Raw genomic sequence first — 16,716 nt, 5'->3', positions numbered from 1 at the left:
TGGAGCCACACTCGAAAGGACAGATATCGAGTGCCATGCAGCCAAGGCGTCCGGCTACATGGCCTCAGTCAACTTCTCGAAATGTGTGTGTATTTTTGCTGTTGTATGAATGATCTTCTTCTTCGAGATGTACTGGAACTGAATTTCCCCTTGCTGGGATTAATAAAGGTCAAGTCTTTCATTCACTCAAGGCATGTTTTTATCTGGATTTCATGCTAATTCTTCCTCTTATGAGGTGAATTACCAAAAACCCCACGTATCTGCTGTGGATCAGGAGTCAAAAAGGTAGCCCTCCCCTGTCCTTTGACATCTGCTGCCCATTAATGCTTCCCTTCTAAGTGTCCTCACCAATGGCACCTTCTCTGAATAAATGTAAATGTGTGACCAGACTGGAACGTGTCCATGGGTTTATTACAATGACCTGTTGGGGGCAAGACCTCCAATGGAATTGTCATTTAAAATAAGTTTGTTTGATTATTTAATATTTTTGTTACATTTGATTTATGTTACTGTAATCTGAAATATTTTTATATTCAAGTTTTGGTTTGGATGTGGACCCATGATGTCCTTCTCTCAGTTCGTCATCTGCTGCTGACAAATAGATGAAGATGGTTGTGGAGGATAAAGAGGAAGAAGCTACGTAGGTTTTGAGCTGTGTGGATCACCCATGATGACTGAGCAGAAAATGGTCACTGGAGGTCATGAGACCGGCTTGTGTGTCTGTGCAGAGATGATACGCTTCCTCACCCCACAACGCCATGAAGACGGAGAAGAAGACGGTGGCGGGGTTGTCGAACAGGTGACTGGCACGCGCCGTCCCACAGGCGGTGCTCAGCTTCCAGTAACCACACACTCGGTCACACAGAGGACACATGGTGATGTTGGTCTTCGGATGGCAGATCTCCATGCTGGAATGCACACACACACACGCACAAAACATTAGTGCAATTAGAAAAGAACAAATAAATTAGTATTTTCATCACATTTTGCACTGTTCACAACAAGAACAAAAAAATGTGACTTTTGAGGCTGAATGGTTCTTTTTCTTTACAGAGAGGGGATCTCTTTAGCTGAAAGAGGAAATAAAAGAACCAATAAACGTAAACAATGTCTGCAGGAACAAGGTCTGAGACACTGTTTTGTGTCCAAAAAGGAAAGTGCAAAAAGACATGAGTTTATTTGTCTTTTTGGTGGGTCCACTGCTGCATGAAATCCATTAGGCCATTTTACTGACGGTTCAGTTCTGTTACTCTGAACGTCCTGTGTGTGCAGAGGGTTATGCAGCATGTCATAATATCCTATAGATGATGTGAAGCAGAACAAAAAAGATAAAGGGGGGGAGCCTTTTCTTTGTTATTTGTTAAGTCTTTTCTTTTTTATTAGTTAAGTCTTTTTGCATTTGTTCCTGTTTGTTTCATTCTCTGATTTTTACTGTTCTTGATTCTTTTGCACCAATACCACACAATTTACATCACAGGACTTAGGAACTGTTTTTTTCTCTCCAAAAACTCTAATTATTTTTATATTTTAATTATTGTTCTCTGTGTTAAAGGCACAGGAACAAAATTAACAGTACAAAATAGTTAGAAACTGAATAAAAATGGTTTGATGTTGACTTTATCCAGTAACACCACTGCACACTTTAGTCGCCTTTTACACATTTCTGCAGCTCTCAGGGTGTCACCTTCGCCTCCTGGTTCACCTCTGGCCTTAGACTGTATGAGCTGCAGGTGCCGGAAGGGGGGTGATTTTATCTGCTTACAGAGTTAATGACGTGTAAAAGTCATCTATCCATCATCAGAACCCGCTGAATTGCTTTTGGGGTCACAGGGTTGATGGAGTCAACCCATCTATTCTTGGGGGAAGGCAGGGTGTACCCCATAGACATATATATCACGGGACGGAGCATCTCTGATGTCACCAATTGACTTCTACATTCCCCTACTTCACCTACTAAATTGTCAGCTCTCGGGCAAAACCATTTTGGCCGGAGTTAACTCCGCCTATCTCGAACATAACAGATATGGGGAAAAAAGGCAAATGAAGTTCTTTTTTCCCTTTTTGTTTTTGTCCACGTCTACGGTATCTGGCAAATACACGGTCCCTCCATGCTAACGCTAAGCGCTTCAGCTAAAGTCTCCAGCAAAGCAAAGCAGTGATGGACTAATATTTACATCATGAATCTTTATCGGTACTTGGTGCTTTACACAGAATATGTAAAGCTTTTAAAGTGACAAAGCAAGCAAGTGACAATAAAAATACATTTTCCTGTATTTTAGTACAAACAGCTCTTCTAACTTATAACAATTTCGAACATGTTATTTCTGTGGTCCAAAATATAAGGGGAGGATGGCCGACGAAGTGCATTAATATCAGAAATTAACCCATGCCGTGGAAGGCTAAACTATTCGACGCGAAGTGTGTTAATTTCTTTTTTTTTTTAAATTGTTCTGTCCAACAGCTGAGCAGACAGATTAGAGCTGAAGGCTTTTTGTGTTGGACAGGTTTTACTATCACAAAAAGAGGTTATATAGCTTCAAGAAACTAGAGTGTAGATTTGTATAAACCCCTTCTTATTTCTTATTTATTTGTTACATTTAGTGTTTGTGGGGAGGGAGAGGGGAAGAATGTGAGGGGGGAGGGGGGTGGAAGAGAGTAAAAGGAAATGAGGTGAGAAAGTGGGGGATACAAGCACTGATTTGAATAAGTTATTATTTTAAGCTGTAACAATTATACCAGATCTGCTGGAAAGACGAATGTTACATAAAAGGTGAAAATCTGACACTAAGATGAGCGAAAAAAAATCTGTCCATCAATACACTGTGGGTAAGGAGGAGGGATGAAGCAGACAGGGAGCAGTGTGGCAGTGTGCACGTGCACGTGGGGGTGGAGATACATGCATGCTGCCGACGTGAACCGTGTGTTCATAAAGGGAGCCAGATCCTACCCAGCCAGACCAGCCAGACCAGGAGAGGGGAGGAGAGCCCCCCAGGCCAGGAACCCCCCCGGCACCGGACCCAGGCAGCCCAGGAGGGGGGGGGGGGGGTCGCCCACCCACCCAGCCAGGCGCAGAGAATGCCCCCCAACAGGGGCCCCCCCGACGGCATAAGCGAACCCGGCGTCCGGCCCCAAGGCCACAGGACAGGAGCGCTTGGCCGTACCAGGCGGTAGCCATGGGGGCCACCGGGCACCGAGACAAGGGCCAGGGACGACGCCAGGGCCCCGAGAACCCATGGGCCGCCAACCACCCAACCGGTTCCCCCCCTTCGCGAACCAGCCTCGGCACCCAGCCCGAGCATCCCAGAGATCGCCGCGCACCCACAGCCACCCCCCATAACCCTACCCTCTACAACCTTCCTCCCCTGCCATTGTATCTAAGCCCCCCCTCCCCGACCCCCTTAATGCCCTCCCCCCTCTGAGATGGGGAGGGAGAGCCCCAGAGGATCCCAGCGAGCCAGCCCCCAGGTCCATCCCACCCATGCACTCTCGCACACATACTCACAATCTTCTGGTTACCCCCCGCCGCCACGCAGTAACCCCCTCCGGCCGACCTACCCCCCAGCGGCACATGCCCGACCAATTACTGCAGCCGACAGGATACCCACAAGCCTGGCCGCCCTGAGAGGACCAGGCGGGTGAAGACCGGCCGCCCCCCCTGACCCCACCTATGTATGGAGGTGTGGGTGTGCTGTGTGTGTGCTGCAGGTAAAATAGGAGGTCTCCAGTGTGGGGGGCCCATCACTGCCAAGCCACAGAGCCCCCCCCCACTCCGGGGTCCCTCTGTGTGTGGTGTGTATTTGCTGTGTGTGCTGCTAACATGCAGTGTGTGTGTCTAAAGTGGAAGTTAAAATTGTGGGGGGGACCAGTGAAAGATGAGCACGGATGTTTCACCGTGCCCCCCTCCACCAGACCCTCCCCACAAGGCCCTAGATGAATCAGGGTGTCTCACTCCCAGAAGCAACAATAGCCGACATTGAGGAGAGTTACAAGTACCTTGGAATTCTGCGGGCAAATGGCAACCTGGAGCAGGCAACAAGGAAAGCTGCAACAGCTAAATACCTCCAACGAGTAACGAAAGTCCTGGGAAGCCAACTCAATGGCAAAAATAAGACCCGGGCAATAAACAGCTATGCACTGCCAGTTATCAGATACCCTGCAGGAATAATCCAGCACCCTGAGAGAGCATGGAAGCCACTATCCAGGATGAAACATCCAAGATGCATGAGTACATCAAGCTCAAGGCCCCAACTGACAGGGTGCTCAGTGAATGTCTCAGGCAATGGAGAGCAGAGGATACAGTGCTGGAGGACAGATCCTCATGGGAGGACAAACCCCTGCATGGGATGTACCACCGGACCATAACTGAAGTGGCTGATATCAAGAAGTCCTACCAATGGCTAGAAAGGGCTGGCCTACAGGACAGCACTGAAGCGCTCATCCTGGCAACTCAGGAACAAGCCCTGAGCACCAGAGCCATAGAGGTTCAGATCTACCACACCAGACAAGACCCAAGGTGTAGATCTACCACACCAGACAAGACCCAAGGTGTAGATCTACCACACCAGACAAGACCCAAGGTGTAGGCTGTGCAAAGAGGCGCCTGAAACAATCCAGCACATAACTGCAGGGTGTAAGAGGCTGGCAGGAAAAGGAGGACCAATATTAAGTGGCTACAATAATATACAAGAACATGTGTGCAGAATATGAACTGGAAACCCCAAAGTCAAAATGGGAAACACCTCCGAAGGTGGTAGAGAATTAGAAGGCAAAGATCCTGTGGGACTTCCAGATCCAGACTGATAGGATGGTAATGGCGAACCAACCAGACATTGTAGTGGTGGATAAAGTACAGAGGAAAGCCATTGTGGTGGATGTGGCAGTGCCAAGCGATGGGAACATCAGGAAACAGGAACATGAGAAACTGGAGAAATACCAGGGACTCAGAGAAGAACAGGAGAAAGCCTGGAAAGTGAAGGTGACAGTGGTGCCTGTGGTAATTGTAGCACTCGGGGCAGTAACCCCCAAGCTGGAGGAGTGGCTACAACAGATACCTGGAAAGACCTCAGACCTCTCAGTCCAGAAAAGCGCAGTGCAAGAACAGCTAAGATACTGCAGGACCCTCAAGCTCCCAGGCCTCTGGTAGAGGACCCGAGCTTGGAGGAGAAACCACCGGCAGAGGGTGAGAGGGGCGTAATTTTATATATATATATATATATATATATATATATATATATATATATATATATATATATATATATATATATATATATATATATACACGTATCTTTATGACTGCAGTTGCTGCAGAGGTCCCCATGTTATTGTTTGCCTGGTGTCCCCAAACTGCTAAGTTTAGAACAGTTTACAGCTCAACAACAGAACTCTAACCAAAATATAGGGTAGATGCTAAAGCTAATACAGATGAAACAAGTTAAACACCAGAGTGCTGTTCCCACAATCCACCACGATCAGCATCTGTCAATCATGACCCGCGCCCCTTCACTAAGTGAAAATACAAGCTGTTTAAAAAAAAAAACCTGATAATGCATGGAAAAAATTCACTCCCATCAGAGTTGTCATGAATCAAACATGCAACCATTGATGTACTAAAAAGTTTAAGCACCAGGCATTAAAGGGGTTTATTTGAGGGGTTAAAATGAAGGTTTTAACATGGCCATTTGTGGTACTGCACCTTTTTTTAGTCAATCAGAACAAGCCAGAGCAGGGTATGTTGGAAAACATGAAGGAATGTGGCTCTCAGTGCCCACCTCTGCCCCACACAGGCTGCATACACTCACACACACACACACTCACACCTAAGAGACAATGACATAAGTTTTGGGACAGTGGGAAGAAGCTGGAGTTAAAACCAGGACCTTCTTGCAGTTAGTCAAGAGCGTTAACCACTGCACCACCATGCAATAAAAAAACTAAAATATTTTGGCATGATTAAAACATACAGGACTAAACTTATATAACTGTAGATTTTCATAAACCCCTTTTGTATTTGTAAACTTTATTTTTACTAGTTATGTTTATATACTTTTTGTTTTTGTTGTTGGACCGGAGGGAAAAGAAGAAGAGAGTGGGATGTTAGAGATTTGGGGGGTGGGGAGGGGGGTACTAAAGAAAGGGGAGAAAATGGGGAAAGATGATTACGGGGGGGGTAGAATCACAGAGCAACAAGGTGATTGGAAGTTTATCGTCATTACTGTAAGGTGTAGACGTTAGTCAAAAGGGGCGGGGCCTGTCTGCACATGCACTCAAATGTTATAAAACATACCTTCACATGCAATCCTCACATACAAACATGTCAACATGTACACAATACAACTACAGCTTACACACACATCATAACAAGCTAAAATTATTTGTAATATAATTAATTATTACAATTGTAAATAACAAAGTTAATTTTTATCCTTATTTTACAATTAAGCTCGATTTTAGTTTTTTTTTTAATTGTGTTTATTGTTGCTTACCTTGGTATGTTGTCATCAACTGTTGCACATCCATACAGAAAAACAATGGTGCCCACAAGGGAGGCGGGAATCAACATCTGGGTGTACAAACCCAGCCAGGCAAAGTACAAACCGATCTTCTCACCAAAATACTTCCTGGGGGGTGAAATACAGAGACATGACTCCCTTGTAAAAGAAGTGATCATCACCTGTCATGAAAAGAACTGAAATGTCAGCAGATGTAATCTGAGGTCATCTGTCCCGAAGCAGGTTCTTACCGCACTAGTCCAATGGGCTGGTATTTATAGAAGACACTGTAGTTGGCCCACTCGTCATACAACAGCTATAAAGCAAAGACATACATTATGAGTGCGCTCATTAGTATCAGTTAACATTTTAAACACAGCAGTTCAGCAGCAGACAGAATCCATACCCCAACAGTATTAAACATGAAAACGAATAAAAAAAAACACTCCTGAAACACTCCTCCGTCCTTAAAGTGTTTTGAAGGTTTGACATGATTTATTGATTTCTGTTGCTTACAGCAGGGAGATTGACTTCTATTCTTACCAGCCAATGGATTGAAAACTACACTAAAGAGATGCTGCGTTCACACTGAACACGATTCGCGTGGCAGAGGTGGCCAGTTTCAATGCCAAGTCAATGGTACTGAAGCAATCCGAGGTCCTATGGCGCGATTTGACGCGATTTGCCCACTAAGTCATAGAGTTAATTATGGGAGACCAGAGAGACTGAATTCTTTCAAAGTTACTTGAACTCTTGGCTGACATTTTTTTCAAGCTGATATGATCAAACAGCAGATTTCTGCATTGACTGACATTAATATATTTCTTTTTTGTCAAGTATAGTAAAATTGATTTTTTTTGCAATACAAAGAGTTATGAAAACGATGGATAATAATCCTTCTTCTATATCGATGGCACTCATGTCACCATGCACACAAAGTGACGGTGTCGGCACATACCTGCTGCCAGAGAGCCTGGACAGGCGTGCAGAACCACAGTGCGTGCATGTAACTGTCAGGTAGATTACTTTCACAGTGCTGACAAATGTCTGAGTTACTGAGAGCCATCTTGAACATCCTCTGTCAAGTAAATTCTGTAAAGAGTTTTAATCAATCAGCTATTTACCACAGTTCAGGCTTAACTTCGTTCTGCTTTCACTCTTCTTCAAAACTCAAAAATCATCATCCAATCAGTGAAGACCCATAAATTCTACCTTTTCTAGTTTATTATTTTGTCTTATTTTTCAACAATTTCATTTAATTTCTGGAAACTATGTATTTATTTCTGTTTTTTAGGAATCGCTTTCTGAATTGTAATGTGTTTATTTTTTATTATTTGTTTTGCTTTTCTGATTGTTGTATGATCTTGAATATGTTTTTGCGTTGAGTGATTCATGGTGTGATTTGCACTTCAGGCCACTGTGCCTTTCTTTGTGCATCCCTGGTACATGTGCATCGGTCTCACCTTTCTGTCGTTAGGCTCCGCGCTCTCTTCATTAATGTCTCCCTGAAAAAGGGAAGATCTGCAGTCTGTTACTGAGAAGATTCAGGTTTCAGGCTGGGATCAAACATAGACATGAACATGTTTTTGCTTAAACCTTGACAGATTATCCAGGTCTTTCTACTCGTACTAAGACAAAGGTGTCAGACTGATTACCCAGATCAAGTGCGTCTTTCCAATAAGACTCTACAATGGCAGGTTAGTTGAAAGACACCCAGGACACTGGTCCCCCGAGGCCTGGAGTTTGACACGTGTGCACACCGAGATTCCTTCATTGTTGTGCAGGCAATAGGTAATTTTAGAAGAATACTTACATCATGAAGAGGATAAGCCGCTGTGTAAACACCACTGCCAAGCAAACTGGTAATACCTGGAGAGAAATTTGTTTTTATACAGATGTGAACTCATCTTTTGTTAAATTTTTATTCCACCTTAATATGACCATACACCAGAAGCCCTTTAGCGCTGTAGAATCAATCTCAGTCAGTTTTAATTTCCTGATATGCAGCGCATCAAAATGCTGCTCTGTCACACTAAAGCACAATCAGTGTATCTGACCCTGGAGGTGGGTGGAGATCAGTTTGATCGTGTGAAGGCCTCAATCATGATATTCTGTACTTTGTCCATGTTAACCTCAGTGACTGATGAATCCTCTGCTACATTTTTCAGTGGTTTGGCTCTATGTACTACTGGAGCAGGGACGTGCTCGCAGGTGAGGAAGGTGAGGACCTGTTGTTATTCTCACCTGCCATCATCAGACAATGATAAAAATACACATTTGTCCTCTAATCTAATCTGTGCTGAGTCAAATTTTTGTATTATTTAAATTATTGTAATTATTATTATAGTCAAATGTCTGTTTCTTGCGTTATTCCTATTCAATTTTCAATTACAGTGCTCTGCCTCATGGCAGATCACACAATCCAATGCAGAGCTGGGTTGAGTGCATGTGTTTACTCATTTAATGCTACCAATGTGTTGCTTTGTTCATTTGTATACATTCTCAAAACCATTGTTACATGTCCTTGTTTTTAATGAAACAGTTGTTGTATTTTAAGTTTGTCTGTCATGTATTTAGTGTTCAGATCTGACCTAAAGCCGCATTGAGAAGACACAAGGTGAGGCAGGCAGTAAGGGTGGGCGACACCAAGATCGATCTGATACCAAATAATGACAGGGCTAGTATCGCCTATTTCAACACCGATACCATTACTTTTTGCTTGAAATGTTGTATTATAGAATAATTTTGGAAATACACACAGTTTTGTTAACTAAGTGTGTAATAAAACACATGAAGAGAGACTTTTGATAAATAAAAAAGTTTATTAATTAATTACAGCAATAATATAAATAAACCCAACATACATCAAATATAGAACGTGTAAATGTATACGAATCTGAATTTGCTGAGAAAGAAAACCAGATAAGGTTATAAAAGTCATTTTCAAGAGGCTAATAGAGAATTTAACCGACTCAAATATTTTTCTTTTTTATTAAAGATTTCATTTAAGCTTTGGTTCTGAGTAGAATTTGTATTGGGATTACATGTGGGCAAAATCATGTTAAGGTTTGAATCTCAGCTAATTTTAGGAGATCAGGGGTTGCCTGTTAAAGATGTGCAGGTCTGAACAGATCATGGAGCAGCACTGACACATCCTGTGGATACTGAAACTCAAGCTGCAATCTTAGCTGGTCTAACCTTTTCAGCAGCCTCTTTAGGACAACTGTGCACAGTGAGTCACAGAACAAAGTTATTAATGCTTTCAGAAATGGAGAAGCGTTTCATAGTAAAGGGGAGCAGCAACTGGAAAAAGACAGAACCATAGGTAGATGAGTGGAAGCAGAGCTTAGTTTTATGTTCATGTTCTCACTGATAAAGATGGAGAAACAGTTTTATGGCAGATCATTGCAACAAAATTGGAACCAAGCCATTGTCTCTGCTGTAATACAACAAAATTGCCAATCCAAGATAAACATGGCCTTTTCAGCTAATGTTAACAAAGAAGATACAGAAGTAGAGGATGGTTTATTTTGGTCCCAATAACTATACAATGGAGTGCTTCAGTTGCCTGTAATGGATCACAAACTTATGTCAAAAGTGTCCACATGAAACCAAAAAATGGGAATGAGAAGCTAAAAAAAACTTGTTGTATACACTGGATGTAAATATGTATCATTTGTTAAAGGGCCTATATCATGAAATCTTTTTCTTTTTTAATTATCATTTTATTCAAACTTTTTGCAACAGAGTATTATACACAGTTGTCTCCATGGTTTCCACAATAATTAACCTAAATATAGTAAATACAATCAATCAAGGTACACACAGGAAATGAATTACCATAATACTCTTCACCTAAAACTGAAAGAATGAAATCTTAACATGCCAGCATTTGACTAGCTAGAGGTATTATTAGGCTGATGACAGTAGCAATGATTTTGCTGGGCCCCATCTTTCCAGGTATCTAGGGAGGGTGGCTCTGTTTTTATCCATCTAATCGTAAATGTACTTTTTACTGCTGTAAAAAGTATTACATTATAACTACACATGTGTGTAGTTGGGCACCGCTGATCCACAGTTCCTCCAGTACATGCATGGTACATTAGGTTTCATCTCGGAAACAACGTCTGGGGTCCTGAAGTATCTACTGATTATCTTCCATTTAAATTCCCTCCATGTGTTTGAATTTGTGGCCAGGTGTGCCTCTGTCTGTGACTCCTCCCACATCTCATCGGGTTTACCTCTGGCTGCCTCCGCTGCCCACCCCTGAGTTCCCCCTCTCCCTTGACTCTTTAGAGTGTTTTATATTTTATACGGGACCGCTTATTTTACCACATACATTTTGAAAAGAGTTTATCCAGTTCTCTAAAAATAGATTTGGGAATTGCCATTGGCAGCATTAGAAATAAATATATAGCCGCAGGATGGGTAGATGGGTAAAGTCCATCGATCCAACTCATTTCGGATTATATTCAGGATTTTACTATAGTTAGCATCAAATAGTTTATTTTAAGATTATTTTACCACAAGGTCTCAAAAAGACCAACATTGTTGTTTATCAGGTATTTCCATGATACTCTATCTGTAAGGATTTTGTGGTTTTGTTTCGTTCTTGGTCATGTTTTTGGTTTCCTTTTTGTCCGTCACTCCAGTTTCAGGTTCATGATCCTCAAATGTCTTCAGTTCAGTTAATTATCCTCAGCCTATTTAAGTGTCTTGGTTTCTGTTCAGCTTTGTCAGGTCATCTGCTCTGCTGTATCACCTTTTTGTTTCTCCCTGTAGTCTTGTCACTTTTCGGTTTGGTTATTGAATATTTTATTTTCTGTCATCAAGCCTGGTCTCCTGCATTTTGGTTCCTCCACCAACAGTTCATGACACTATCAAATGCTTTCTGACTGTTACAGGCTTACCCTCTTTTTGATGCAATACAATGTTAAGTAAACCACACAAGTTATTTCCGTAGTGTCTTCCAGGAATAAACCCAGTTTGATCAGGGTGTATAATTTGGGTTGTAATTTTGTTTAATCGTTTGGTCAGTATAGCAGTATAGCATATTCTTAGATCTCCATTGAGCATGGACAATGGTCGATATAAACCACAATCTGTAGGGTCCTTCCCTTCTTTATGTATTACTACCGTTGTGGCATCAGACCAGGATGGGGCTATCATTTTAGCTTTCAGAGTATATTGGTAAGCATCCAACAGCAGTGGGGTAAGCACATCCTTAGTATTTATAGAATTCATTAATGAAGCTGTCTGGACCTGGGGTCTCATTTATAAAACTTTGCGTAGGATTTGCGTCAGAAGTGGCGTACGGATGAAACATAGGACGTGCGTACGCACAGAAATATTCGGATTTATAAAACCGTGCGCACGCACATCCTACGCATCTTTCCCTTAGTAAATCACAACCAATTCTAAATGCAGCGCAGCTTTTGCGGCCTCATGACACGCCCATAGTTGCCCATAAATAGTCCGTGAAACGCCCACAAATGAATATTCATTGATTGCAAAATCATGGCAAACACAGAGAGGAAATCAAAAAAACGTAACTTCACTCAATGTGAAGTAGAAGTTATCGTTGGCGAGGTGGAAAGGAGGAGAAAAATGTTGTTTGGAGGGCACAGTGTGGGCATTACTAATGCCAAAAAGGCCCGTGAGTGGCAAACGGTGGCAGACGCCGTAAATGCTGCAGCCTCACAACCTCGGCCGAAATAAAAAAGAAATGGTCGGACATCAAAGTCGAGGCAAAAAAACGTCTAGCGCGCCATCGCCAGAGTGTGTCTGCCATGGGTGGGGGACAGGGGACACCGAAGCTGACCCCTCTTGATGAGAGACTGGCGGAGACTGAGTGACTGAGGCGGACTGACGTCGCTCAACGCCACGGTGAGAGGGATGGAGGAGAGCCTCTCCACCTGCACAGAAGATGTTACACTGCTGCAGAACGACGTGCACCGCCTCAACGCCATAGTTGAAAATCTCCAAAATAAATGTGAGGATCTAGAGGCAAGATCACGGAGAAACAACATCCGACTGGTAAGCGTACCATAATTTCACATCCCCAGATTCTTAATCCAGTTTTAAAACATTCCCTAAAAATCTGGTTTCAGTTTAGAAAGCACTTTAGCTTTACTCGTCTTTCCTCTTTTTCTCTCATAGTTGATAATCCCCTTTTCCCACCGTCCCATATCAATGGTGCATTCCAGATGTGGCACAAAAATGGGCTGGTATTTTTGAAGGACCTTTTTTCCAAAAGAAATCTAATGCCCTTTGAATTACTACATGAAAAATACAATATTCCCAGATCCCACTTTTTCAGATTCCTCCAACTCAGAAGTTTTGTTAATAAATATTTTGATCCCTCAGAAGCCTGCCACATTGACACCATGGATGACTTACTTGCTTTAAACCCTCATACAAAGGGCAACATATCTAAAATTTCCAACAAGATCCAGGGTATTAAACCACTTTCATTGAACAAGACCAGGCTGGCATGGGACAAAGATCTTGAGGTTACATTTTCAGAAACATCGTGGCAACTCTGCTTGGAACGGATTCACACCTGTTCTATTTGTATTAGACACCGTCTTCTTCAATTTAGAGTGTTACACCGTCTTCATTATTCAAATGAAAGACTTTCTAGGATCTACCCTGATGTCAGTCCTTCATGTCTAAGATGTAAACAAAGTCCAGCCTCTCTAGGACACATGTTCTGGAACTGTATCTCACTGAGGAACTTCTGGACAAATATTTTTGAGGTCCTTTCACTGATTTGTGAGACAAAGGTTCCATCCTCCCCACTCACTGCTGTTTTTGGGGTTTTGCCCCCTGAAGTCAAAGTCTCTAAATTCAAAGGGAGGGCAGTTGCCTTTGCAACAACAATAGCCCGTAGGACTATCCTCTTCCAGTGGAAATCAGATAAACCTCCTTCGTTTAATGGCTGGATTAGAGAAATGCTCTCTGTGTTGCAACTGGAAAAATTGAGATACAGCAGGGAGAAAAGCTGTGAAAAGTTTATGGAAATTTGGACACCCTTTACAAATTATGTTGAAAATGTGAGTCTAAGCTGAAGCCTCTTTGCATGTTTTAGCCTAATAACCTAAACGTGAAGATGTAGAGGTATGCGTACATAAGTGTGTGTATCTGTGTGGGTCTATAAGTGTTTGAATATGCATGGGTACTTGTGTTTCTACAGATAGAATAGAGAAAAACATTTGAAAATTTCTGTCATGGATGTACACTTTTCTTTCCTTTTTTTTATTTTTATTATTTATGTTTTTTTAATGGTTTTTTTTGTTCTAAAGTTATTCATTATTATTATTATTATGTTTTTGGGGTGGGGTGGGAGGGTTACTTTTCAGGTTCGTGTGTTTAAGTTTTGTATCATAAAAGTATATGTTGTAAATATTGTGCTACAGAAGATTTGTCTGGACAGGTATTAGTATTTTGGTAAAGAAGAGCCAACAGTTGTGTTTGTAATGTTTGAGTGTGTGTGTGTGTGTGTGTGTGTGGACAGGTCCCGCCCATTTTAGATTTTTCATGTATCTTAACCTGTCAGTTGTGATTAAAAAGCTCTAGCAACTTGTTGCTTTCTGACGCTTCATGATCTTACCCTCGCTACTATAATCACCCTTCTACCCCCCCCCCCCCCCCCCCAATCTGTCATCCTTCTCTCTTCTTTCCTCCTTTTCTTTTCCATCCAGTCCAACAAAAATGTTTACAAGTATAATTAGCATGAACAAAGTTTAGCTGACTGTACAAAAGGGTTTTATTTAAATATACATCTGATGTATCATAAGATTCATAACCCCTGTTATAAAAGTAAAATATGTCCAACACGAAAGGCTTTCAGCTCTCATCTGTTTGCTTAGCTGTTGGACAAGTTAAAAAAAAACCTGTATCGCTGCACCATGGAACTTTCTCCACTATGAGGCAAATACAGTTGTCTTGTCGTGTTGTGTGTTGTCAGAGTCTGGTTAGAACTTATCAGTAGTGGCTGGACTAGCTAATGCAGGAAACCTGGGTTTGCTTCCCAGGGCGTGCAGTGAGCCAAATCCAGTGTTGGTCCTTAGGCAAGACCTATCGTGCTGTGCCTTGAAAATACAGGGTTTTGTCAGGAAGGGCATCCGGCTTAAAACTCTCTGCCAAAACACCGGTGCGATTCAGTGAAAGCCGATTTGTGACCTCTGTTGGAATGTGCCAAAAGGTGCCCAAATTAGAAATTATTGGACAAAAAGTCTTCAGACTTACCCATGCTGTACTTGGCCTTGCATTTTGTTCTTTTTAGGATTTCAAAAACCTAAAATGGAAAAAAAAAACAGTTGACCAGTTATTGAAGCACTAACAATGGGTTTCTTTATTCCTACTATGTTTCACTCACTGAGGCTGAGTTGCTGTTTGGAACAGAACATAAACTTAAAAAATTAAAATTAAAATACTTAAGTTGTCATGCTTCAGATCAGAGCTTCTCTTGATTGACCTAAATTAAAGAGTTAAAGCTTCTAATGCTAAAATAAAGTGTGCGGACAATATATAAATTCCCCTCATAAATATTATGCATGATCAGTCTGGACAAGATCCATCGGGATGTTTTGGCCAGCATTATTTCAGACTAACTAGAATAATCTGGATGGACTTGGATTGAGGTGTTTCATGCCTTACATACGGTGGCCCAGAAGGGTCACAACACAACACATTAACTTTACACAAAACACATTAATTTTACACACAACACATTAACTTAACACACAACACATTAACTCACAACACAACACATTACCTTAACACACAACACATTAACTTAACACACAACACATTAACTTTACACAAAACACATTAACTTTACACACAACACATTAACTTAACACACAACACACTAACTCACAACACAACACATTAACTTTACACACAACACATTAACTTAACACACAACACATTAACTCACAACACAACACATTAACTTTACACACAACACATTAACTTTACACACAACACATTAACTTTACACACAACACATTAACTCACAACACAACACATTAACTCACAACACAACACAATAACTCACAACACAACACATTAACTCACAACACAACACATTAACTTTACACACAACACATTAACTTTACACACAACACATTAACTCACAACACAACACATTAACTCACAACACAACACAATAACTCACAACACAACACATTAACTCACAACACATTAACTCACAACACAACACATTAACTCACAACACAACACATTAACTCACAACACAACACAATAACTCAAAACACAACACAATAACTCACAACACAACACATTAACTCACAACACAACACAATAACTCAAAACACAACACAATAACTCACAACACAACACATTAACTCACAACACAACACAATAAATCACAACACAACACATTAACTCACAACACAACACAATAACTCACAACACAACACAATAACTCACAAAACATTAACTCACAACACAACACATTAACTCACAACACAACACATTAACTCACAACACAACACAATAACTCACAAAACATTAACTCACAACACAACACATTAACTCACAACACAACACATTAACTCACAACACAACACAATAACTCACAACACAACACATTAACTCACAACACATTAACTCACAACACAACACATTAACTCACAACACAACACATTAACTCACAACACAACACAATAACTCAAAACACAACACAATAACTCACAACACAACACATTAACTCACAACACAACACAATAACTCAAAACACAACACAATAACTCACAACACAACACATTAACTCACAACACAACACAATAAATCACAACACAACACATTAACTCACAACACAACACAATAACTCACAACACAACACATTAACTCACAACACAACACAATAACTCAAAACACAACACAATAAATCACAACACAACACATTAACTCACAACACAACACATTAACTCACAACACAACACAATAACTCAAAACACAACACAATAACTCACAACACAAAACATTAACTCACAACACAAAACATTAACTCACAACACAACACATTAACTCACAACGGAAGTAAAGCTGCAATGGATGTGCTTTTATTCTGAAATTTCCACTGGGCTGAGTGGCTAACTGCCTAACAGAAAGTAACGTCACAGTGAGCTGTGGAGGGAGCATGATTTTCTACAAGAGAAGCTAGCAGCAGCGTTGCCAGATTGGGCGGTTTTGGGTG

The 16,716-nt window shown here is 41.4% G+C and overlaps 1 protein-coding gene across 1 annotated transcript in view; it reads right to left on the bottom strand.

The window, feature by feature from the left end:
- Positions 1 to 16,716, bottom strand: part of LOC101160706 (anoctamin-1) — a 79,465-nt gene that overhangs the window by 23,554 nt on the left and 39,195 nt on the right. The window contains exons 6-11 of the mRNA XM_011492340.3: positions 14,739 to 14,787; positions 8,302 to 8,357; positions 7,952 to 7,993; positions 6,740 to 6,804; positions 6,483 to 6,617; positions 748 to 908 (exon numbers count right to left, since the gene is read on the bottom strand). Of these exons, the coding sequence (XP_011490642.1) occupies positions 748 to 908; positions 6,483 to 6,617; positions 6,740 to 6,804; positions 7,952 to 7,993; positions 8,302 to 8,357; positions 14,739 to 14,787 (508 nt within the window). The remainder of the gene's footprint in view (positions 1 to 747; positions 909 to 6,482; positions 6,618 to 6,739; positions 6,805 to 7,951; positions 7,994 to 8,301; positions 8,358 to 14,738; positions 14,788 to 16,716) is intronic.

This window comes from Oryzias latipes, chromosome 6 (assembly GCF_053564925.1).
Source record: "Oryzias latipes strain Hd-rR chromosome 6, Olatipes_Hd-rR_3.1".
Taxonomy (NCBI): domain Eukaryota; kingdom Metazoa; phylum Chordata; class Actinopteri; order Beloniformes; family Adrianichthyidae; genus Oryzias; species Oryzias latipes.
Note: the sequence above shows the minus strand (reverse complement) of the source record. Positions and strands in the feature narration are given on the sequence as shown.